Below are 24,917 nucleotides of genomic sequence, written 5' to 3' on the forward strand. Positions count from 1 at the left end.
GTCTAAGTATGAAAGTCTACTGTTAAATCAGTCTAGACTGCGTCGACAAATGATATCCAGAAAAAAAATTAACTATGAGGATTATGAGCGAGATAACAGCATTGTCAGTGAGGAGAATACAAGGCTGAGAGTGAAAATTATTGTTTAAAAAGTTTGATTTCTACTGAATACAATTTTAGAATGAACCATTCCTTATTATGCTGGAACCTGTCCTGAGCCAGAATAAACCATAGCGGCCCACCAGCAGAAAGCAAAAATGGCCTGTAATAATCTATTAGCTATTCCTCTTAGGTTATGTCTTTAGTGGCAATAACATTACACAAATGGCTGCCAGCTACCAGCTAATGACACCATAGTATCTCGTCTTAATGAACCATCTTCCTCATCTCACCGTGCTCAACTTCACCCCTCCCAGTATTGCCCTCATGAAGGTGGAAGACCAATGTATTGGCATGATCTCGAGTCATACAAGGTCATAAGGTCATTGGGGATTTGGAGAGACTCCCTTTTCCATTATTTTAAGTTGCATTCATAGTCTTGTATTCAGGGCTTAAACTGCAGCTACCTTTGTTACACCGCAGACATACTATGGTCATAATGTGCTGCTTATGTTTTCTCCGAAAAGTTTCGAATGCCAGTAGAGACTGTTGACAGTGAATCAAGAAATTTGGAACAAAAAGGCTCGTAAATACTTTTTATCTTTTCCCGTTTGACATGAAATATTCTACCTTTACACGGACTGACACCGACCTCTTCATTAATTAAGTTTGAAAATAACCAAACTGAAACACCACCTGAGCCAGAGGTTGTTTCCAACTAAGCCCAACCCAAAACTTGATTGTTTTTTTGGCACCTTATCCTTAAGGCCCCCACTATGAGAACCACTGATTCAAAGAGCCAGTTCCAGATGATAAGGAGGAGCACAAGATGTTTGATTGTCGGTCTGGAGAACAGAACGAGAAGTGTTTCATGAGCCCAGCTGCTTAGGAGACTCTAGACTCGGAAAATGCTGAAAATCCCTGTTGTGGATGATTTTCTGCTGCATCATATTTAATATCTTTAGGTTTGTCAGCACTGCCAAGTTACATCTTAAGTGATGCTCTTGTGGTTGTTATGTGCAGGTATATGAAGAGGAGAGAGACAGAAAATCTCAGATCAGCAGAGGGATGCTGACTCAGACACTTGCGTCTCTGCTAATACTTGCCTACTCTTTACAATGTGGACATACACACACACACACACACACACACACACACACACACACACACACACACACACACACACACATACGTACACAATTCCAGATGGTATTCATTTGATTGTGTGTCTGGTTCATCATTCTTTCACACCTACACACACACGTGTACTTGTTGTGTTGCCCAGTAACTCATTGAAGTCAAATGGAAACCTCTGAACTCCAGTGTAGAATTGAAGCATGACATATTTTAAAATAACCTTTGGTCTAACATTTTAAAACACATCGTCTGCATAGAAAATAGCCGCTATTTTTCTGTTGAAAAAGTAAGATAGGAGGTTTTCAACAGTGTTCAACATCTGTTGGCATTCTCAGTGTGTGTCTCTATGGGTGTGTGTGTGTGTGTGTGTGTGTGTGTGTGTGTGTGTGTGTGTGTGTGTGTGTGGTGTGTGTGTTGTTTCACCCCGGATTCTGATTGGCTGATGTCATTCCCAGATATGGATGCCAATTATGGTGGAGGACTGTTGGATATGGTGAAGGGAGGAGCCGGGAAGTTCTTCAGCAACTTCAAGGACAACCTGAAGGACACGCTGAAGGACACCTCCACCAAGGTCATGCATCAGGTTGCCACGTAAGTGACTGCTGTGTTCATACTCGAACTGAAGCAAGGTTTTTTTTACTGTTTTGACTCTCTAAATGCTATCATATCATCGCTTCTGGTTTAAATGATAGTTTGGGATGTTTTTTTTTTTGACATAACACGGGATGACCAAGTCCTATTTGTGATGTTGGTGCTCTGTGTGACTGAAAGAGGGGGTTCCTACATTTAAGGCCAATATTTCCACAAATTGTAGCCGGATTTTTAGTAGTGTCAGTACAAACTCTAGTTTTCTTTTCTTTGCTATACAGGCTGTAGCCTTTGTTTAGTGTGCCAGGCAGCAAACAACAATGCCATGTTTGTTTGTGTTACCAGAAAACTAGGCATCGCATAGTGAAATATTGGATTTACATGTTGTTTTTTTTCTGAACAAACAACATCTGATAAATAGGTTCAGAAAAGCCTAAAGGTGTGGTAAGTTGGCTCTAATTTAAAACAGGAGTATTCTATTAGTATCTTGAAACAGCACTTTGGAAACTTAATCCGCCACATTGCATTTTGCTATTTCTTTCAGCCTCTGCATCCCTATCCCCCTTTATCGTGAGATAAATAAAATCTGCTTATGATCTCCATCCTTTCACTCTGTCCTTTCCAAATTAATCAGGATGGCCTGGGAGGACAAACGACACAGGCTGAACCTCATTATCTGCTGGTGGTGCAAGTGGAAAAAATGCTTCATTTGCAGTTCTAAACTACTGTTGCTTTCACCTGTAATTTGCTTGGCTCAGGTTGGAAAGTGCGTTAAGGTCTAGAAGATCTAAAAGTGCCAGTGCCACAGTTGTGTGACAGGGTGATCTGGCTTCCTCCTATCAAAGATACTGTGTGTTGACACGAAAAAGCAGTGGCCAGTTTAGAGCTTCAGCAACCAAAGGTAGTTTTAGTCAAAGTTATGACGGATCAGAAATCATAAATTGGCTGCTCTGACAACCACTGTAATGCTGAAAAACATTTTTACCTTAAATTCACGTTGCAAAACCTGCAACTGGCTCCACACTTTCTTCCTCCTCCACTTCCTTTAAAATATTTTGACATATGTGACATATTCAAAAGATGAATGACACCATAGATGATGTGAGCTGATGACATGTCTCTGCTTGCACCCTTTTTTATTTTTGAAATATTTTATACTGAATATTCAACATGCATTCTTTGCATCTGAAATGCCTAAAACTGTTGTAATTGCACACTCTATAGATGCCTGTAGTAAGAACCAGCAAGTGACAAGTGATATATCAGAAAATATATTTGATATTAATTGATGAGTATATATGATATATTAATCAAATTAATATCAAATGGGTTAGGGTGAAGTGAATGTTGTCTCAGTTGTTGATTACAATCTAAAGTGAGTCTCCAGCAGCTTTAGAAGTGAAACAGAACTGTGTGGATGGAGGGAGGAGAGAGGGAGTTAGCAGAGTCTGGCACGGCTCGGTCGTCCCAGTGTGTTTGTGCACAGGCATCTGCACAGGGCAGCACAAAGGGACCTCTGTGCTGTCAGACACACATACACACACACACACACACACACACACACACACACACAGCTCCTCTCACTATTGACTCAGCAAATTTGATCATGGTTATTCCTCTCTTGTGTCTCCCCTCCTCTGCTGCTGCTCACATCTTGGCAAGCTCCCAGGTTCTCCTTTCCTGTTTCTCATCTGGGCTCCACCCCTCTCCTCTCCTCACCACCCCTCTCCTCTTCTCTTCTCTCCTCTCCTCTCCTCTCCTCTCCTCTCCTCTCCTCTCCTCTCTCTGCTGTCTATCGCACCTCTTTTTGCTGAATTATTCATGGCAGCTCATTGTGCCAAATGGCCAGTGCAGTGCTGATCTAGAAGGATTCATTTCATCAGGGCCCAGCGTGTGGTGTTGTGTGTTTGTGTGGACTGTATATGTATGCTTGAGTGGGTGGTTTGGGATAATGGGGTGGTGGGAGGCAGGCTACCGTGGCAACTGGCTGAAATAAATAAATAAGCATCTGTTGAACTAAACTATATCACTCACTATTTAGTATAATAGATCTACAGAGTGCTTCGAAGCATGATGGTAGGATTTTATAGCTTCAGTATCATAGCATCATGGGTTTGCCCGGGGGGGGTGCTCTCTGTCACCCTGCAAAAAAGGACAATTCAACAAAGTCATAATATCCTCAAATTTTTCTTATCTGTGATAAATAATCTAGTCAAGCACCATTTCCTTGATCTCTTTAAACCTCTTGCAGCGTAATGGCTCGATAAGATATTCAGTCTTTTTTTTTCCAGCTAGAAACTGACAAGAAGCCAAAATGTCTGAAACTTGGATTCAAACTTGGATTTTGTTGGCTTAGTTCAAAAATCAGACCAGACTAAAAGCTAGTCAAGACAAAAACAACACTGCAAATATCTATTTTTTCCTTTTGCTGGTTAAACCTACTCTCATTGTTATTTTTGGAAAGGCGCGAAGGTGCTGAGGTGACTGCAGGGTGGGTAAGAGTGGCAGGGTGTGAAATGACAAAGACAGTTAGTGAATGCATAGCTGAATGAACTGTGACAATTTGTCTGCAGTTTCCCTCGACTGCTCCAAGGAGCAGTTTGGCGTCCTTGAGCTCACTTTTGATTCACTGTCATCAACCTTGTCTCCAGCTGCACCACGAAGCTACTGTCAGCGAAAAAGCTCATTGTTCACTACCTACTTCTCAATCTTCTCAAGTGATTTTTTTGTTTACCCCATCGGCAGAAATGTCTCCAGAATTGCACATTATTGTGTTTTATATATACAGTAGAGGGGGTTTGGCAGGGCAGCTTGAAGGTTGTCTAGGTTAGCAGCTTAAAGAGACTGTTTCATACCAAAAACCACCGCGAACACAGATGTTAACCAGGCCTCCTTTTAGCACCCTGACTAGACTTGATTGGTTCTTCTCTGCTTCTGTCTCATCTGTATTCAAGGCAATGGGCTGTTGCTGAATTATTTAAAGCAGCCTTCTTGTTTGTTTACCTGGCCGAAGAGAAGTTTTGTAGGCAAACCAATTTTGGAAACAGTGCTCAACAGTGTGTTCCTCTGTCAGTGAGAAACTCGGCAGCGATGGAGACTGGATTTCTGAAAGGCACAGTGTCCTTGGTCGGTACCCAGACTGCCCCACTGCCGCCCTCCCCCTCCCACCCTGTCAGTCATACATTCATCTTTCTCTCCTTTTTGCTTTGTCTCATAGTTTCGCTCGCTGGTTTTCATCCATCCTCACTCACTCATTAGCGCTACACTCTGTTGATATATGTCTCTCTGTCATTCTTTCTCCATTGTCCAGAATATAGAAATCAACAGATAACAGAATGCTCAACTGAAAGTCACTTGATTCTGGGTCAAAAAACCCTTCATAAATTTTATTTAGCACTTTGTACTCCTTTCATTTCTCTCAGATTTATGTGTACACAGAAGAAACAATAACCTTAAAAATAACTCTGCAGTAGTGCATCAGTTTTCCATGTTATTGTGTTATTTGGTAAGGTTTAGGGTTTGTTGGTTCGGCATTCTTACTGTTTATCAATTAGCTTTATTTCAACTGCTATGCACATTTTTATGTTAATTAAAATACCTGGATGAATATTGCTGCTTACTGTATATGATCTTCTGAGAGTTTTTTAAATCAAGATAGATGACCTAGACAACCAGTCTAGGATTCAGTTCTATTATTAGTAAATAAGATTATAATTCTATTTAATTCTATATGTATACATTATATCTATTGAATGTTGACAGCATTTGCTGACAATTTTCCATTAAAAAAGGAAGAACATTCCCCAGTGGCAGCTTTTCACTTCTCGTGTCCTTCCCCTCATGTCAGTTTATGTACTACACATTGCTGTACATTTTAATTGGCTGCAATTCTATCCTCAGAGGTCAGGGAGACTGCCTATTCTACTGTATACTGCATGGCTGTTGCCCATGACCATTTAAATTTGACACCTGACCTGCTTCTCCGCTTCCTCTTATAGCACACTAGCTATTTCAGGAGAAAGCAGGTAAAACCACCGATTTACACAGAGCATACTGTATATCCAATATCCTCCATAGTATATTTATGGGCCAAAAACAAAGGAAAAGAGAAAGTGGTAATGACTGCAGTCTTTGCACACAGCAATATTAAATAAGTAAGGTTATCTGTTCATTGGATTCCTTTGGGAGTAAACCGTCCAGATGTTCGCTTTTAATGTCAACCTGTGAAATCTACAGTTAAGTTTTGAGTCTGGGATAACACACAGAATTGGATCAAAATAGAAACCTGAACTGTGGTCCAGTTGCTTGATTATGAGGGCTTAGAGACACCGCAGCAGTCTCCTCCCGCCTTTCTCTCTGATGGATTTAACTGAGGTTTTGTGGTTTGGTTTTGTTTCACATTTGTGTGCTATTTATAGTCTTTCAAGACCAGACAGCACAACATTAGATGTTTGTTGTATGTAGAAAAAGAGAATATCGTAAGGCACACTTAACCTGCTCTCACTTGAAAGCATGAAAGCAGACTAGTTGTGTAGCACTGCATTACATAACCAGGTCTAGGACCCCCCCCAAAAAATGACCACACAGAGACGACTGGCTCAGATCAACTCTGCTTGGGGGATTTTCACAGTTGGCAACAAGTCAACTCAATTTCATACACATTAGCCTACTAATGTGGTGTGCATGATAATTGCAGTGCAGCAGGTAGCTGAGCTGTTTGCTATTTGCTTTTGGTTAAAAACATTTTCGTAAAGAGCTCTTCAAATCCACTCTCCTATTACAAGAAGTAAAACTAATTTTGTGAATCTATAACCCATTAAAACAAATCCCACTTCAACCCCAAACACCACCTTTCGCCCGCTTCGTGTTTCATTAATACTGTTTTCCATCTCTTCCATGGTGCAGTAGTAGTGGACTACTTGTTCCTATCTGTGTGTGTGCACTGCAGCTGCTCTCAGTTAAAAAAAAAAAAAATTCAATCTGGAATAGCTAAATTTGGCAGTGAAAGGCAATGCTGCTCAGTTGATGAAATCACATATGGTATTCCTTTGATCCCAGACAGTTCAGCCTAATGTGATCAGCCTGAAAAAGCCAGACACGTGGAAGCTTCTGCTCTAAAGCCCATTGAGTCTAATTTCTTGGATATGCGTGACATGCAGCCCGATACACTGACAGAGAGAGGTAGAGGTGGAGCAGATTATTGGATGTTGGACATTCATATATTGATCTATACTTTTTTTTTTTTAATGATTTGATATCTTTCAAGAAAAGGGCACCTTTTGACCCTCCTGAGTGAAACCTTAAATTGTTTGACAACTATACACAAATCGGGCCTGCTATATTGGATACACTCAAGTAATGGCATACCTACAATACAATACAAAAGTAGGGGGATTCAGTTACATTTTACAAAAACTGTGCAACTGAAATTTCAAAAATCTGTTTGGGCATCAGTATATTTATGATCTTGCTTCTAATCTTTCCTCTTATTGCTATTCTTCTTTGTGTTTTAAGGACTGCGTGAAAAAAGCTGGTGAAATTAATCTTTATTTCTTTGTTGCAGGTACACTAAAGGGGAGCTGGACATTGCCTACATCACATCACGGATCATAGGTAAACACGTTTGGTTGTTTCTAATCGACCTTTTTTGCATGTGTGAGTTGTGTGTGTAACAATGACACAAGAAATAAATGATATCCCATAATTTTTACTGGTCTACAACGTCCCAAAAACACAGACACAACTAAATTTACATGTAGAGATATTCCGTTTGTACATAAGATGATTAAAGTGCTTGATCATGTGATAATAATATAGTGGGATGGGAGCCTATGTGTAATTCTAAGGCAGCAACAGACACCTGCACCCATAGCTTTCCCTCCGTCCTCTTCTCTCATTCTCTGATTGCTAACATCGTTACACACTCCAGTGTAAGGAGCAGCAGCGTATCCTTTAGAGGACATAGTCAGCTGTACATTTGTCACCTGAGGGCTTCCATCCAATCCTTCTTTGTGTGCAGCCACAGTCAGTCATGCTTGAATGTGGACTTCTGTGTGACCCACATCCCATATTTCAGTTTCAAATCACCTTTGCACAGACCCGTAGTCGACAGTAGAAGAATATAAAGGGTATCGCCAGTGTAAGCCAGTTTTACCATCTGTGTACATAAACATCTTTACAATCTTCAAAATGTCTCATCCTGCAGCTGAAATATGTGTACATATATTTTTTTGTTTTGTTTTTCAGTAATGACCTATCCAGCGGAGTCAGTACAGATTGGCTACCAGAACCACGTGGAGGACATCCGCTCCTTCCTCGACAGTCGCCATGCCGACCACTACACTGTTTTCAACCTATCACAGCGCAACTACCGCGGCGCCAAATTCTCCAACAGGGTGAGTGTGTGTCACTGCATCATGGAGCCACAGATGAAGCCATGACAGATTTATTAGTTTGTACTTACTTGTTAGTGGTTGCTGCATTTTTCGCTCCCTGGATTATTACAACACTAAAGTGAGATACGAGGACGAGGTTTATAATTTGCTGGTTATTTTTGGTCTGCCAGCGTTTTATGTGGGGCTGTTGTTATATTTGCTCATAACCTATGGAAGCACCCAAAGTGAAGGCCTCTAATTAGATTCAACTAATCAGAAGAAGAGAGAAGGAAGTTTTTGTCGCTTGTGGTTACTGACTTTAAAAAAAAAAAAAAATACCTGGTTTGGTCGACCAAATCCTGAGAAGAATATCTGGTTCTTTAATGTCTCTGTCTGAGGTCTAATGTCATCTGCTTCTTCAAAAATGTATTTTAGCTTTCTGTCATTATGCGCTGGGTTCTACTTTAATATTAAGTCAGATGTTCCCATATAGTAACAGCCTTTCATGCTTTGATGATACACTTTGATTTTATTATACAGCCCTGTAGCAACCACGACCCCCCACCGAACTGTTAATGTGAATGAACTGTGAGCTGGAAGGATGTTTGGGGTAGTTTTGGGTGCTATAGCTAAATCAGGGAGTGTATTTTTATGTAAATGAATCCTTTTGAAGAAGTTTGAATGTAGAAGTGATGCAGCTCAACAGTTGGTTAAAATATACAGTGTAATTTTTAAGCAATTCACAGCAAAAAAAAATTCTCAAAATAAAAAAAACCTTATTTATGGGTCACGAATCCAAGCGTCCCATCTTAAATACCATCCAAAAATATAATTTGAATGCTCCATTTATTCTGTCTCATTATGTCTTTATGGTTATGACATGGGCATAACTCCAGCATGGGGTCCTTGAGTCGTGTCATGCAGCACTTTTGCACAGCTGGATTTGGATTCAAGTGAAGGAACATGTGGGATTTCTATAGATTAAAGACTGCCACCCTTCGGCAGAAACATCCGAGGAAGCTGAGGAGTCAAGCTGTGCCGTTAACGTGGCCAAGATGGCCCCCTGTCTGCTTGTGGAGGTCGCTGTATCTCTAGCAGATGACTCATTGTGTCAACTGGTGTGTTGTATTGCTCTGCTGCTGCAGTGCTGTTGCTAACCTCTCCTTTCTCCTCCCCTCCTGATTTTATTTTATCGTTTTCTTGCTTTACCAACTTTTCTTTTTCTTCTTATCTCTTCTCTCCCCCGTCTCTCTATCTTTCTCTATTTCCAACTCATCTGCTCTCTGCCTCTTCTTTGCCCTTTTTCTCTGTCTGTCTCTCATTCTTCCTCCCCCTCGTTTTGTCCTGCACCAACTCCTCTCCAGGTTTCAGAGTGTAGCTGGCCTTCTCGCCAGGCTCCCAGCCTTCACAACCTGTTTGCTGTGTGTAAGAACATGCACAACTGGCTCAAACAGAACCCCAAGAATGTGTGTGTCATCACCTGCTCGGTAAGAAAACAATTAAATATCGTCATCATATTCACCCATTTTGTCCCTCAACACATCCTCGAGTTTTTGGAGCTGTGTTTTAATTGTCCTGTGACCCACTTCTGAGTCTGTGTTGGAAGAATGTGCTTCCATGGGACTGACTGAAATGTTATCTTTAACATAATTCACTGCAAAGATTTCGTTTTACGTACATGTATATCGCCAACACAGGTTACTTCGCAGCTTGGCTGTTACATTAAATGAAGTGCTTTAGAAAGTCATGGTCTTAAAAAAATCTCTACTTAAACCTCATGGGGAAAAGAGATTTTGACAATGTGGAATAAAAAAAAAAGAAGGTGTAATCATGTAATGAAAAACAAAACTTTCAGACATCAGATGAGAGCTACAACACCCAAATCCCCACTTTTAGCTCATTTAGCTTCCTCTCCTCTCACTGTTGCCAACTAAAGATAGATAAAAGGAGTATTGTTCCATCTAGGTTTCAGATACAGTATCACAGCTTAGAGCTGTGTAGGTCTTATCGATTCTGTCAGTTCCTCCTCCTCTCTCTGTTGCTCGGTTGATTTTTTGTATTGAAAAGAGACTTGAACGTCAGAATTGTGGATTTGAGTTGGTCATAGAATTGGAATGGATAGTGCTCTTGAATCTCTTTAAAGAGTTGAAGTAGTTGAAATAGATAACAAAGCTTTTAAGCCCAGAAATTGCATGTGTTTAGCTTGACAGAGATCAGTTTGGGATTTCAAACTCAATTAAACTTCCTCGGCTACCATCTGCATTTTTAATACATACCTACTGTGTCATGATATATTAAAGCTTTGATGTTGTCAAGAAGATTTCAAGCACAGCTTAAAACTCCAAATATTTTGCAATACAAATGTCTTGCACTACAGCACCACTGGAATATTCAGTGAAACATTCAGTGACAGCATTACTGTACACTGGCATGTGGAAGAGTGTGTTATTGCCAAGTCACTGTGGTTTGGCTGTGGTCTGGCAAACTGCTCCATCTTGCATAATCTTCAACAAACAGTTCCTTTCTTAAAAAAAAATGTGTTTTCTCAGCCTCAGATCACAAGAATGTCTTTTGTCTCCCTGTAACCTGAAATGAACTGCAGTAAATTTATAGGAGTGAGTGATTTTGATGTCCTGTGAGGGAGCTTTTCTCTTCTGGTTTTGAGGTGTGGGTGCAGGAAGTAAAGACAGTGAGACGTGTTTCTGCCTAAACTCAATATATTCAGCCCTCTCAAAACAGGCCAACTTCATTCTCTTGATCCAGAAGATCAACAAAATAAAAAAATTAAAAAACAAGTATCCAAATCTTAACTCTGCTTCTGTGTCTTATTGATATAAGAAAAACTCTGATCCTCTCTGCCCAACCTCAGTCGTTCCTCTGCTTCTCATATACTGCTTCTCTTCACTTAATTCAATCAGCTCATATGATTCAGCTGGGCAGCAGCCATTGTCCCAACTGCCCTGCTGACTATGGGTTTTGTAGTTTTTTGCTGGAAGCCATGATGGGTTGTAGTCCTTGCTGCAGTCACCAGGATTGAACGTATCTCTCCTCTATAAGACATCACATCACATTGAGTGAACTGCTACTACTTTTAGATTTATTAGTTTCTTATTTGTGCAAATGAGTTTATGATCAGACATGTCCTTAAACCTTTATAATTTATAGATTTCATAGAGCCAGGTAGCTGTGTTTGTCTTTAAGCTGGAGTTAAAGTGCAGATCTACTGCAGGCATTCATAAAATTACAGTCACTGTGTTCAGTGGCTTGATCCAAACATGTTCACTCTTGATACTGTCATTGCTGCAGTGCCAAAGATGTAAATGGAAACGGTGCAGGGGTTAACATGCATGGCAGACAAGACCAAAAAAGTAGTTTATATAAGTGAAGCTTTAAAATTCAGTAATTGACCAGCAATTTCTAAGAAGTGTCTCCCTTGTGATCTGTTTTTTTTTTTTAGGATGGTCGTGCTCCTTCGGGTGTTTTGGTCTGTGCCATGTTCTGCTTCTGCCACCTCTTCAACAACCCAATTCCTGCCATGCAGCTGCTCAGCGCCAAGAGACCAGGTTCCGGCCTCTGGCCTTCGCACCGCAGGTTTGCATTCACCAGACATGTGTGTGAGTGCGAGAAAGAAGGATGAGAGAGAAAAGAAGGGGAAGTGAGAGGAAGAAAAGAGAGGAAAGTTGGGTTGCAGTTGTTGAGGTTGCCACATTGAGATTTAGCCGGTGACCTCTCTGTAGCACCTCTTACACATCGTCTTCTCTTTCCTCTGCTGTTAAAATCGCTGCGTAAACCGTGGGGTAAAGCTGCCAGACGTGACAGGAGAACAACATTAGAGTCAGACCGAAAGTGAGAGGAAAGTGGAATATCAGTCTGATCAGAGCAGAGGGTACCACGCAAGAACCGTGGTCAAGTGGGTTGTTCATGTGTGTAAAGGGGAGTGGAACTATTTGATCAATGCTTTATGAAAGATGTTTTACAGAAACAATGGCTATTTAATCATTTGATGAATTGTTTGTATTTCATGTAGTGTCAATAAGTTGATAGGATACTTCCGGTGTTTACTCTTCTCAACACCTGTCTGTATACATGCCCTTCATCGAGACTGAATATTTTCAAGTTTCCAAGAAGCAAACACTGATATGATGAGGTTAGAAACTCATTCGCGGCATCAGTGGGTTCCACCATAATCCACATTTATTCTCCTATCTACCACTACCCATTTAGATGGAAATGCATTTTTCAGATTCTTGCATAATCGCATAATTCCAGACCATTTTCTGTCACAGGTGGCCTGCTACTCAAAATAGGCAGAAAACACGTAGAGGCTGAATGGTGGAGCCAACAGTCATGACTTTCCTCAGCCTAAACAACAATCTGAGCCTGCAGAGCTGGCACACCCCCAAGGATGGACATTTTATTACCCTTTCAGCCGGCAGCTATAGTATTTATCAGTCTATGGTAATGCAAGAACTTTCTCATGAGTCACAGTTTTAGTGCAGGTTGACTGAGAGTTTATGGAAATAGCAGCAATAATTTCATTCTGGACAGAGCTCAAAGTCCTTAAAATGATTTGGCTGCACCCACCAGGCTGTTTCACCTTTCTGTAACTGCTCCGTGCTTGTGCTGGTTGGCTTTATACAGCATTTGATGGTGTGGATTATAATGAGCCGCTACTGTGTGTACAACATTGGCTGGTTCATATCATCAAAAAAAACAAAAAAACAATTGAAATGGAGGTGTAATAGAAATGTAAAGATGTACAAGATGTAAAAGAAGTAATGATTTTGACTCTCCTTGTCCACATGCAGGTACATAGGTTATGTGTGTAGCATGGTGTCAGAGAAGCCCAGTCTACCCCACTCCAAGCCCTTGATGATCAAGGCCCTCACCATGAGTCCGGTCCCCTGCTTCAACAAGCAGCGTAGCGGCTGTCGGCCCTTCTGCGACGTCCTCCTCGGAGAGACAAAGATCTTCACCACCGCACAGGAGTATGAGAGGATGAGGTAGTGACTTGATGCTGATGCTCAAAGTAATGCAGCATATGATATATGTGACAGCTAGGTCAAAGAGTGAGAAACAAATGATGATTGTATTATGTTTTCTCTTTCCCTTTATTTCATAATCTCCAATTATTCTTACCCAATTACCACCATGTTTGTTCTCCCCTCACGTCCCCACGATCCTCCATTTCCCTTCCTCCTACTGTCTCTGCATGCCCCCCCCCCCCCCAGAGAGCACAGGGTCCAAGAAGGAAAGGTGGTGTTCCCTCTGGGTGTAAGTGTGCAAGGAGATGTCGTGGTTTCTGTCTATCACATGAGGTCGACCATCGGAGGACGTCTGCAGGCCAAGGTACTGCACTTTGCTAAATCCTACAGAATCCCTTTTAGAGCCTGTGTAGTGGATAAAGTCAACATCTCAACGGCACAATGACAGCGCCAGCATGACCATATTGACGCAAGGTCATACTGAACCGTCAGCCATAGAGTAGTCTCGGGATGTGGCTGCAACTTATTTAAATATTTGTACATCCTCAGTCCAAACACAACTCACAAAATGTCAGGAGGAAACAAGAAGCAAAAGGTTATTCATTTCCTGACATGCTTAGTTTATGGAAATGTGTGGTTTTTCTCCAACACAGTGACAGACAGTCGACGTTATATACATATACATTCAACGGTGAAGTAATAGTTTTGGTCATTGTTTCTTGTAGTTATCGTATCAGTTTACTTCCAACAGTGTGTTTGCTGATATATTGGTTTAAAGCTGTACTGCTCCAAAATTTGCTTTATAGTTCTTCATTGTAAAAATCCATGCACATCCAGCTCAAGCCTGTACATCAGGTCAAAACTTAACTAGGACGTAGCTCCCAAAAATCAAACTGGTCCTTAACAACAGACAATTTGGATAATAACATAGAAGTTCCCCTTCTCTTTCGCTTGTCAATCTCTATAGATAAACTGGTTAAAGTGGACAGACATGCTTACAACCTGTCTGACTGTTGACATATTTGATACTCTACTATTTAGCCAACTTCTCTCAAAACTATATCCCAGCAATTAAGAATATGAAAAGTAAAATGTTATCATGATGGCTGAAACTATAAAAAATCAACACATTTTTTCTCTTATGCTATTTATACAGCACAGTCTACAAGTACTGCTGTCCAGCAGGGTGCTTACAGTTTATGTTAGTTATTTGATGCAGTTGGACACTACAGATTTCACTCAATAACTGCAGTACATTCGATATAGTGAAATCCAATATGGTGAAAACTTACATTTGTCCTGCTCTTGTTAGGTGTCCAACACGCAGATCTTCCAGATCCAGTTCCACACTGGCTTCATTGCTCCTGGAACCACCATGTTGAAGTTTAACAAGTAAGAACATTTCCTCTGTTTAATCACATGTATGACCACGGCAGAAAGACAAGCCCAGCTGATCCAACTACAATTAGCCCTCACTTCCGATGAAACTTCCAGGTGGTTTTCACGCTCACTACCTCTCACTGTCACACGTACATTTTCTTTTATCATATGCCTTATTTCTCCTCTCAGACCAGAGCTTGATGCGTGTGACTCTCCTGAGAAGTATCCCCAGCTGTTCCACGTGATACTGGATGTGGAGGTGGAGGGGGTGGACAAGCAAAAAGACCTGACGCCGCCGTGGGAGCAGTTCCCCTGTAAAGACCTCAACCCCAGCGTGCTTTTCTCCTGCCACCAGGAACATCAAGACGCACTGGCGATTGCTGGTACTGTAGGGGAGGGTACACTGGGGCCCGACATGGGCACACACATTTAATCCATTAAAGGTCCTATATTTTACACTTTTGTTTTGATATCCATAAGACAATATATTTGTGGCTTTAAGTAACAAAAAACCATCGTAATGTAGTTTTACATCTCCTCTCTCAGGCTTCTCTCAGGAGCTATAGTAATAACAGGTCGGTGAGCAAATCAGAAGAGAGCCTCTGAGCCTCTCTTCTGATTGGCTGACTGTTTTTTTGAGTGATCGAATAAAGATAACGCAGATTTCAGGTAAACACTCAGAGAAACCCAAATCCTGCAAGGTTAGATGGTGTGTCGGGGTGGGCGGGGCTTGTGGCATGGATTAGAGCGGTGACTGCTTTGTTGTGACATCACAAAGTTACAGAAGTCCTGATGGCTCGTTTTAAGGCTCACTTTCAAGCTGGTGTGCATTTCTCTGTGGACTGAGCACTTTGATGCTTTCACGGTATTAATATCAGCTTAGACCTGCTTTATAATCAAAAGAGACATGGAAATCTCACTTTATACAATATGGGACCTTTAAATACTGTGTATAATGCTTGAGGTGGGAAGACTCATACACTTCAAAACACAACAGAAGACATTGTTATGATAATAACCAGTTATTAAAACGGCACTTCTGAACTTGTGATCCATTAGCTTTTGTGTATTTTCATCTTAGGTAGGGTTTCTTCTTTCAATAGCTTCTTTTAAACGCTTTATGACAATACCAGGGTTTTCTGTCCACACTTAAATAGGTATCCACTGCCATGCTGGCTACTAAAATTTCACAAGTAGATTCAGATTACAGTATCTTGTGCAGTTTGTTATACACATTAGGACATTTTCTGTACTTGCTTTTTCTGTGTAAAGTTTCCCATGCTGAATATGACATAAATTCAAAATAGGTAAAGTTAACCGTTGCTGCTACTACATTATTCTGGGACAGCTAATGATGACCATTTAGCCGTACTTAAAATTAATCATGATCCCAAATTAACCCTGAGCTAACTCCACCTCACACAACTTTAACCTACATTTGTATCCCTTTGCCAAAATGAGGGCCGGACAAAATTACTTGTAAAATGGCACAAAAATCAGACTTGGTTCTCAAAAGGACAGAGAAACAAGTGAACTATTTCATGCAGACACATACACACACAGACACACACTCGCAAACTCATTATGCTTGTACAGAGATTTATATGCAGAAATGTGTAAAATGTTGCACATCAGCAAAATATTACAGATTAGGTAGGAAAACACAAAGTATATGCAAAAAGACATTTACATACATTAACATAAAGACAGAAACAAACTAATGTGACTCTCATTTTTGCTCCTACAAGATGAGATGGAGGGCTTGGATCTGGAGGGTAAGACAGTAGAGGAGATGTGTTAGAGAAACTGTTCAGGGCAGTGACATCAGTTAACCAGGTCCTCGTTTCAATTCAATCATATTCTCCCTTAATGTGCGGAGAGTATTTTATTCAAATCTTGATCCTATTGATGAATGAATCTTATGTTACTGGAAAATCTCTTGGCTGTTTCCGTTTATGATCTGTACTGATTGAATTGAAACTAACCCTGTACTTGTTACAGAGTGATATATCATTTTGGTAGAAACTTCTACACTTGACATAAATATCACAGCTCTTGGGATATGAATAAATTGTTACAATAATCTTACACATATGCTACAACAGCAGACGTGTATTTTTTTTTCTTTTACATGTACAGCAGAATGTTTTTGAAAAACAATTTGTGGATATGGAGAACTGGAAAATCAGAACACAGTTTCCCAGTCATGACGCCTAAAGGGAAACAAATGAATAATGCTCTACCAAAGTGAAATATTGCTCTGAATGAATAATAGCTAATATAGCCTCACTGTACATCCTGTACCTTCTTTAAAGCATACTACACATTTTATTGATTGGATTCTCGTAAATAAGGATTAATTGTGTTGATTTACGAGTTAAATTAGTGAAAAGCAGCTACCCCCCCATTGGCTGACTGCAGAGTGTGCAGCACACAGTATTAGGAGAATAGCTGGTGCTTGTAGCAGTGATGACCTGTATAGTTGCCCATTATCTCCTCCACTTTGCTCTTGTCCCCTGTTGCTCTTAACCTGCTCTGTGTTTCTGTCTGCCCCAGTTAATGCCCCGTGTCTACTTTGTTATCTCTGTCACTTGCTGTCTTTTCCTCTTTGTATGCCTCTCTCTCACGTGTCTGTCTCTTTCTCTCTCTACCTCCTTCCTTCTGTTTCTGCCTCATCGTCCTGCAGAGCCAAGCCGACCCCACGGAGGTCCAGACGGTCGGGGCCACGGCGAGGAGAGTGAGCCCTCTGACGATGAGATGCTCTCTCTCTCCAGCCAGAGAAGCAACGCTAGCACGGCCCCCCAGAAACCCGACCCCCCTGCTCCGGCGCCTGCGGCACCTGCACCCGCTGAAGAGGTGGATCTTCTTGGCCTGGATGGGGAGGCGATCAACCGCCCGTGCCCCTCATCTCAGCCCCCGTCTACTGCAGCCGCATCCACTGACCTTCTAGGGGACTTGTTTGGGGCCCCATCTCAGCCAGCCAGTGGGCCTTCATCTGCCCAGTCCACACCACATAAAGTAGTCCCCAATACTGCGTCGCCATGTCCCTCTCCTGCACCACCAGGTGAGATAACAACTTTGAACGTATTTGAATTTGATTCAAAACATAAACTAAAACAGACTTCAAATGTGAATTTACAAAATGTATGCATAGATTACTTGACATACATTTAGGGTTTCAGTGGATTTCTAAAGACTGATAGAGTTGATTAAGTATCACTTCTTGAACTTAGAAATAGTCTGAAAAAATAATCTTAAATCTAAGGTCCAGTTACTAGCTTTTTTTTGGTGCTTTCAGCAGCATCTCTTGGTTTTCATCAGATGATATGCTGTTGTACCTCCACACATGCTGAAGTGGATGTTAAGATTTTTTGTGAAGCTGATATAGTAAATATCTACAGTATAATGGTATAAATATAAATAAAAAAATGAATCTATACTGTAAACATATAAACAAATACAGTAAGACAAATATTCGCTTCACTTAATTCTCATACCTTGGTCAGGAAAATGTTGAGATCTGGAAAATGGGTCACAGGTTAGAAAAAGTAAAAAGAAAACATTTTTTCACATGAATGATTTTTTGGGTTAATTTTTCCTGCTAAAGGCGAAATAGTAGTCCTTATAGAAAGTAAGAAGAACATAATTTAGGATATTTGACAATAGAATTATGTATAGTACTAGAACAAATAAAGACATGTTGTGAAATAAAAATGTTAGATAATAAAGTGGTTTTCATGTTCGCACAGTCACGGCCAAAGGCACTACATATTCTGTGATGCAAAAGTGGAGAAAATAAAATGAAATAACTTTTGACATGTAATTTTTTCTAATAATTTTCTAAAACAAAACAATAACAATGGTGGGTATTTTGTTTCCCTCAGCGTTTGACCCCTTTGGGACAGGTCCGATGCCTAAGCCTCAGGACATGATGGGCTCATTCCTTGGACCAGGTAATGTGGGGCAACCAGACCCCTTCCTGCATGCTGCTCGCTCTCCATCACCCACCCTGCAGCCTAAAAGCCTGGGTAAGGCATGCTTCTGCTGCTCTGCTGCACACTGTCTCACAGCATTGTGGATGTAATAGAGACATTTAAAGAGTCTGTCCCAAACCAGGGTGGTAAGGCATGTTTTACAGTATCTGCCACGCTTTAACGCATAAACATGCATTGTGACAAATGGCATCCAAACTTGGCTTTCTTTGTCAAGATTCATTAGACTGCACTGTGTTTTTAATACCTTTGTTGTTTTTTTTTTAAAGCTTTGCTCTACTTATTGCTTACTCAGACACTGGCTTTGCAAGAGATCGCCTTGTTTGACAGTTTATGAGTTTGCATGATGTATCACTGCTGCTGCATAGAGACTACACACACATAATATTTCGCTTCCAGCACGAGTCGTTCCTCATCATCTAACAGCATTTATCAACCTGAGCTCAGCCCAAAGCCAATATTTTAATTTTAAGTAGGACAATTCTGCTACAGATTTAGGCTTTTTAACACCTTCACATAGCAGCGTGTGTGTATGCAGTCTATGGTGTGTGCGTGATAAAGTGAGACAATGACAACATTATGAGGTTGCATGATCCGTGTATCATGTTAATTTTAAAACTGACAGTAACATTTAATATATACTGTTGGTCCGACCCAACTTGAAGCTGCAGTACGGAGCTGAAAACAGGTCTGGACACAGGCTTGATGCATTTATAGAGGAGATTCAACAATTACAAGTAACTTGTACATGACCTGTGCAGTATTGTGTGACAGTTTTTCAGTGTCTTTTAAGCGAGGCAATATCAACAATAAATTCAGTTTGAAGCACCAACAGCTAGATCCATTGAGACGTCCAACAGCCCCCTAACAAAGCCTCTCATGAGACTCAGACCTGTTGTCATTTTCTCGGGCCGTGCGGGCTCATGTCGTTCGTTCACTGTGCGCTCTGTGTGTGACAAACCTTTATGTGCTTGAATAGGCCGGAGTTCCCCCGTTCCACCCTCCACCCCGACCGTCAACATTCAGCAGCAAAATGCCATGGGAGGGTGGGACTGGAACAGACCCGCTACCACAAGCACAGGTACTCCCAACCACACACACACACACACGCGCGCGCATTCATATAAATAAACAAACACACGCAGCATTGACTGTTCATGTAATTCGTTAATGTGGGGAACCAGTTTTGCTCTTGTATTACCTTTTGTTTGCTCATTCAGGAGGAAGCTTCAGTATGGGAACTCGGTCAGCCACTACCAGCCCCACAGGCTCCGTCCACAGCACCCCCACCCACCAAACCAAGCCAAACACCCTGGACCCGTTTGCTGACATAGGCAACCTGGGGGGAAACCTTGGAGGTCAGTCACTGGAAATTTTCTCAAGTCGTTGTCATTTTCGCCAACATCTCCATGCCGTAATCTGCATGTGCTTTTCTTCAGGAGGTTCTGGCTTCTCCAGCAAACCCACCACCCCTACGGGAACAACCCCTTCCTTTCCTCCCATGGGCTCCCCATCACGACCCCCTCCGTCTCCCCAGCATGCAGGAGGGTGGCAGTCTCACGCAGGAGCCGGCTTCCCCTCTTGGCAGCCAGGTGCTGGAGGCAGTGGAGGATGGCAACCCCAAGGACAGGGCCCGGCCCCGCAGCCAAAGCCCAGCCCCAGCCACACCCCCATGCCTCACACGTCGCCCCAGAACAGACCCAACTACAATGTCAGCTTCTCTGCCATGGGAGGAGGCTCGCCTAGTGCAGGGGGTAAAGCACAGGCTGCCATGGGTGAGCAGTAGTTTCACTGTTGCCTGCAACTGTTGAGATCAAGTTTTGAATTCGTAAAATCCTTGCAGAGGTGCCATATTTGAAATACATTGCCATGATTCTGCATGCATGACACTTGTTCAACTTGAGTGCGTCTGATCTTGCAAAAAAATTTGATGGCATTTCACCTTTAGGGGGCAATACAGCAACATGATGAATTTAAATGGACATAACTCAGTGCTCATGAGCTTTGAAAATCTTGTGCCATCTGCCCTAGAATTTTTATTATAGCTGAAAATAAAATATACTATAACTTTATGTCATGAAATTTAACAATTATGAGGACTGTTAGTCCTAGTTTGTTGCTGTTAGAGGTTTAAGAAAACAGCTGCATCTGCAAAATATGTTTATAGAGAGAACAGAGAGTGTTGTAATACTTTGATAATTGGATCTTTAATACATGAATATTTTGGTCTTACAGGCACATTCATTCTTCAGTGGGGATTGCACATTGCATCTATAATTGTGAAGGATGATAAGTGGCTGAATATTTTTCTGTTTGTGTTTGTTTTTCCCTCTGCCAGGTTCTAAGCCCAGGGCCTCGGATGCCAACTTTGATGACCTGCTGTCGGGTCAGGGCTTTGCCGGGGCCAAAGAGAAGAAAGGGCCCAGGACTATAGCGGAGATGAGGAAGGAGGAGATGGCCAAAGAGATGGACCCTGAGAAACTAAAGGCACTGAGTCACATCTACATAGAGATGAATTAATGAGCAGTTTGTTGTTCTTCTGTTTGCAGTTTCTCAAAGTATCTTTGAGAAAGTGCACAAGGCCCCAGTGTAGAACAATAGAAGCAATTCAGTGATTCCCAAAAGTAGGATAGTGTACTCAAAAACCTTTGGCTGTTAAAGACTTCCTCTTTATTCCAGAATTAATTAGGCTGCCAATGTAGGTCTTCCATGACCAAACTTTGGTTCCTCTAATTACTCCTTTAAAAAACATTTCACCGGAGCCAAAATAGCATGAAAGTATTTCTTCTAATAATTGTTCCAAATGTGGTCGTCAGCAGCTAATGGCTCCCCTTCTCTCCATCCTCTGTTTGTGACCCAGATACTGGATTGGATCGAGGGGAAGGAGCGTAACATCCGTGCCCTGCTGTCCACCATGCATACCGTGCTGTGGGAGGGAGAGACGCGCTGGAAGCCTGTGGGCATGGCTGACCTGGTTACTCCAGAACAGGTCAAGAAGGTCTACCGCAAAGCAGTCCTGGTCGTCCACCCAGATAAGGTGAGAGAGATAATGACAGGTGGAATTAAAGGTGTACTTAATAAAGTGAGGATCTTTATCTGTATGCGGACAGAAAAAAACAAGACTACCCTAGCCCTGCGTCTAATTTTCTTTTTTATTAAGACAACCCTTCAGTTGATACAGTGAATGACAACATCCAATAAATGAGTTGTTATAACAGGACTTTCAAACTGAACAATGAACAGTTAGATCAAATTATTCAGCAACTATGAAATCTCATCTGGTTTCAACTCTTAAACCAGCTATAATCAATATTTTCATGCAGTTGGAGGTTTAAGTAATTCTCTACAACAAGTAATTCATAAAGTGGGGTCCGGGGACCCCCAGGGATCCTTGAGGGGGATTCTGGGAAATTTATTATAACTATAATTCCATTCATAAGTAACACAGTGGTAGAATGTATGTCTATTTTGGTCATAGGTTTTAAACACTTTCTGTTATAAACCATCAGATGGGTGACCGAGAATCTTATCAAATGGGGGGTTGTCTCAGTTTAGGGGTCCTTGCTGTGAAAAAGTTTGAGGACCACTGCAACATTAGGAAGCTACAAATGAAGATATAGTTAAAATAAATATTCTTAAGTATTGTTAATTTAGAGATTAACACTATAAAACGAATCAGCCAGTGTGCTTCATCAGGACTGTGTGGGTGTAGTTTATCAGATTTGATTGACTCTGGCCTGGAAACACCCCCACAACTGTCATCAGGTTTTGTTTCAACTGTCGCTAAATCGTGATCGGTGCGCTGAAGAATGGCACATCATCTTTTTTCAAACCAAGCCACTGGCCTGTGAGTGTAGCACAGACTAAACTTCAAACACAGAAAACGTCTTGTGTGAAATCACCAACACTATTCCAACAAACTCCAAAAATTGTGTAGGATCCAGTGGCTCATAGTGAGAAACAGAGGAACTACAATCGTTTCGGTCCCTGCAGTTAATTTAACGGACAGAGGGATGATTATTAATTGTCTATACATTAATTAATATTGAACAGGAACTTTTTCACACATGATATGAACAATGACAATAATACAACAAAAACAGCCAAAATAATCATGACTTCAACGATGTGATATCTCATTGATCCAAAACTGGAGCTCAACCGGTCAAATAAAGAACTAGGATCCTGGTGAGCAGAGGTAGCAGTGTCATGAAGGTGAGTGACTATATCACCAATCGTAGCATTATATTCAGGCACAAAGGTGCAACATTCAGAACCAATGACGGCACAAGTTCCTCCCTGAGCTGCCAAAAGAAAATCTAAAGCTGCTCTGTTTTGTAAAGCTAAGAGTCTAACAGAGGCGAGTTCGCTCGACATGAGCATGAGAGCCTTACCGGTTTCATTAGCTATAACTTCTACTGCGTGAGACAGGTCGGCAATTTGATCTAAAGCAGACATGACTCCGTAAAAAGGAAGAAGGGGACCGAGTGCGTTCTTAAAAGGCGACTGGTGATGCGTTCCAAAGATGTCGGAGACTCTGCGTCGTGCTCGTTTAAGAGGAGGTTTCTGGGGTAAAGAGCGAGCCACTCTCATTGCCGGGACAACGTATGCCAAGCCACAGCGTCCTTTGTAATCCACAGGGAGATACGGATATGCAAGGTTTCCACATACCCAGTACATTCCCGCAGGGGAGGAGATGGAGCAGCGAGCAGTGCGGTGAGCTAAAGCGTTGATGCGAGTTCGGCCTGCTGCTTCCAAACACTGCTCAGGTGCAGAATCCATAGATTTAAATTCACTATTCGTTTGTGCTGGATCCCATTTAAAAGTATGAAGGCAGTCCGACTCTCCTACAGGTCTCTCTCCGCGATTCTCGAGACACCAAGGGAACGGCTGAGGAGTGAGAAGTACGGGAACAGGTTTCGGGGTTTTGAGACATCTGTAGCAGTTTGCATGTCCTCCGGAACAATGAAGAGGTCTCATTTTGGAGAGACTCGGGCAGTCAGGGTGAGAGTAAGACTGAGACAAGGGAATATGCATCAGGTGACAGGTGTCACAGTCAGAGGCAGGCAAGGCCATCAGAGGTTCTCCAGCTGTGTAAGGCATTAGACCGCACACATAACAGCTGGAATTAGGGTGTATGTGGTTGGCTACTTGCCATGCCATAGTCAGAAAAATATTAATATCATCCACTCGTACATCTGGGGCTTTCGTGGCCAGTGGAGCTCCCATGATGGACTCCACCGGGATCAGTGTCAGGAGATGAAGGATAAGGAGCATTCTGCCAGTGGAACCACAAAGTCTTCGCAGACAGACTCCAGAGCAGTTTTGCAGAAGTTCTTGCCTCATGTAGACTGAGTCACCGAGCTCGATCTGAACATCAACGCCATCATCTGGAGTGTGGGAGGCAGTTTGTACCTGTCAATTGCAGGAAGCAAACAGAATGACTCACCGCAGGACAGCACAGCAACAATGAGTCCCCTCACTGAGACTGAATATAACTGTATACTGTTCTCTCAGGGGTAAAACACTAAGCTTACAAATGGAGCCATACAAGAGCCAGTAAAATGACCTCACCTATGGTTTGCCCGCAGGAAGAAAATACAATGCTTCCCACTCGTCTAGTCATCCTCTCTTTTATCAGAGCAAGCTCAGAGGTACAACCCAAAAAGTACAGGCAATCACAGGGGTGAGGTGATCGAATCACACGATCAATAGCCACTGATCAATCATTATAAGACGGCAGCACGTCCAAGAACTCAGTCATTAAAGCAGGGTAGACTTGGTGGCAGCTTTAGATCAGATATGATTCTGTTGTATAATCCCATAAAAAACTAAGTAGTTATTTAAGACAGTTTGAGCAAATGCAAATTAGGTCACATAAAATCATATCTAGTCATGTGGGTACATGGGTGCGCACACACATTAAGTAAATGCATAAACACAAGCATGCAAGTACCTACGGACTTCCAGCATTTAAACACACACAGATGCTGTTTATGTTGAGAGGAAATATGAGATCTGCAAACTTGTTCATTTAAAGGACTAAAATCCACCGCAGCACAAACACCCAGAGTAACGTATCTGAAAATCAAACATCAAGCTAAAGTCGATGACATGTTCTTAGATCAGATATCATAAGTTGCTTCACGTTTAAAGACATATTCAAGATACAAAAGAGACACAATATAAAAGTTATGAATAAAAACAGATGAAAATGAATCACGGTGACAAAAGGAGTCTTTTTTTTTATTTTATTTTTTTTTATTGATGAATCAAATGTGTCAACGGAGTCTGAAAACTGCATCTTTGTTGTGCAGAGATTTAAAGTTTTAATTGAAGAGTATTTTGGTATTTAATAGATTT

At 41.6% G+C, this 24,917-nt stretch overlaps 2 protein-coding genes across 4 annotated transcripts in view; one reads left to right on the plus strand and one right to left on the minus strand.

Annotated features, from left to right (window-relative positions):
• dnajc6 (DnaJ (Hsp40) homolog, subfamily C, member 6) overlaps positions 1–24,917 on the plus strand; it is a 39,091-nt gene that overhangs the window by 10,846 nt on the left and 3,328 nt on the right. For 2 of the 3 annotated variants that reach the window (XM_087170502.1, XM_023394600.2), the window contains 16 exons: positions 1,691–1,826; positions 7,387–7,436; positions 8,070–8,218; positions 9,562–9,684; positions 11,655–11,788; positions 13,006–13,200; positions 13,429–13,546; positions 14,495–14,574; positions 14,752–14,945; positions 17,249–17,626; positions 18,447–18,515; positions 19,534–19,635; positions 19,775–19,912; positions 19,994–20,329; positions 20,893–21,041; positions 21,415–21,591. In XM_087170502.1, coding sequence (XP_087026628.1) covers positions 1,691–1,826; positions 7,387–7,436; positions 8,070–8,218; positions 9,562–9,684; positions 11,655–11,788; positions 13,006–13,200; positions 13,429–13,546; positions 14,495–14,574; positions 14,752–14,945; positions 17,249–17,626; positions 18,447–18,515; positions 19,534–19,635; positions 19,775–19,912; positions 19,994–20,329; positions 20,893–21,041; positions 21,415–21,591 — 2,528 coding nt within the window. Of the gene's footprint in view, positions 1–1,690; positions 1,827–7,386; positions 7,437–8,069; positions 8,219–9,561; positions 9,685–11,654; positions 11,789–13,005; positions 13,201–13,428; positions 13,547–14,494; positions 14,575–14,751; positions 14,946–17,248; positions 17,627–18,446; positions 18,591–19,533; positions 19,636–19,774; positions 19,913–19,993; positions 20,330–20,892; positions 21,042–21,414; positions 21,592–24,917 lie in introns of all 3 variants that reach the window. The other variant, XM_023394599.2, reaches the window with a different exon arrangement.
• On the minus strand, positions 22,590–23,891 carry LOC147817501 (endogenous retrovirus group 3 member 1 Env polyprotein-like). The gene has a single exon (XM_087170470.1). The coding sequence runs from the start codon at positions 23,829–23,831 to the stop codon at positions 22,590–22,592; it is 1,242 nt and encodes a 413-aa protein (XP_087026596.1). The 5' UTR covers positions 23,832–23,891.

The sequence above is a fragment of the Seriola lalandi genome, unplaced genomic scaffold (assembly GCF_002814215.2).
Source record: "Seriola lalandi dorsalis isolate HSWRI2012SDOR001 ecotype SW California unplaced genomic scaffold, Sedor1 jcf7180002054949, whole genome shotgun sequence".
Classification (NCBI taxonomy): domain Eukaryota; kingdom Metazoa; phylum Chordata; class Actinopteri; order Carangiformes; family Carangidae; genus Seriola; species Seriola lalandi.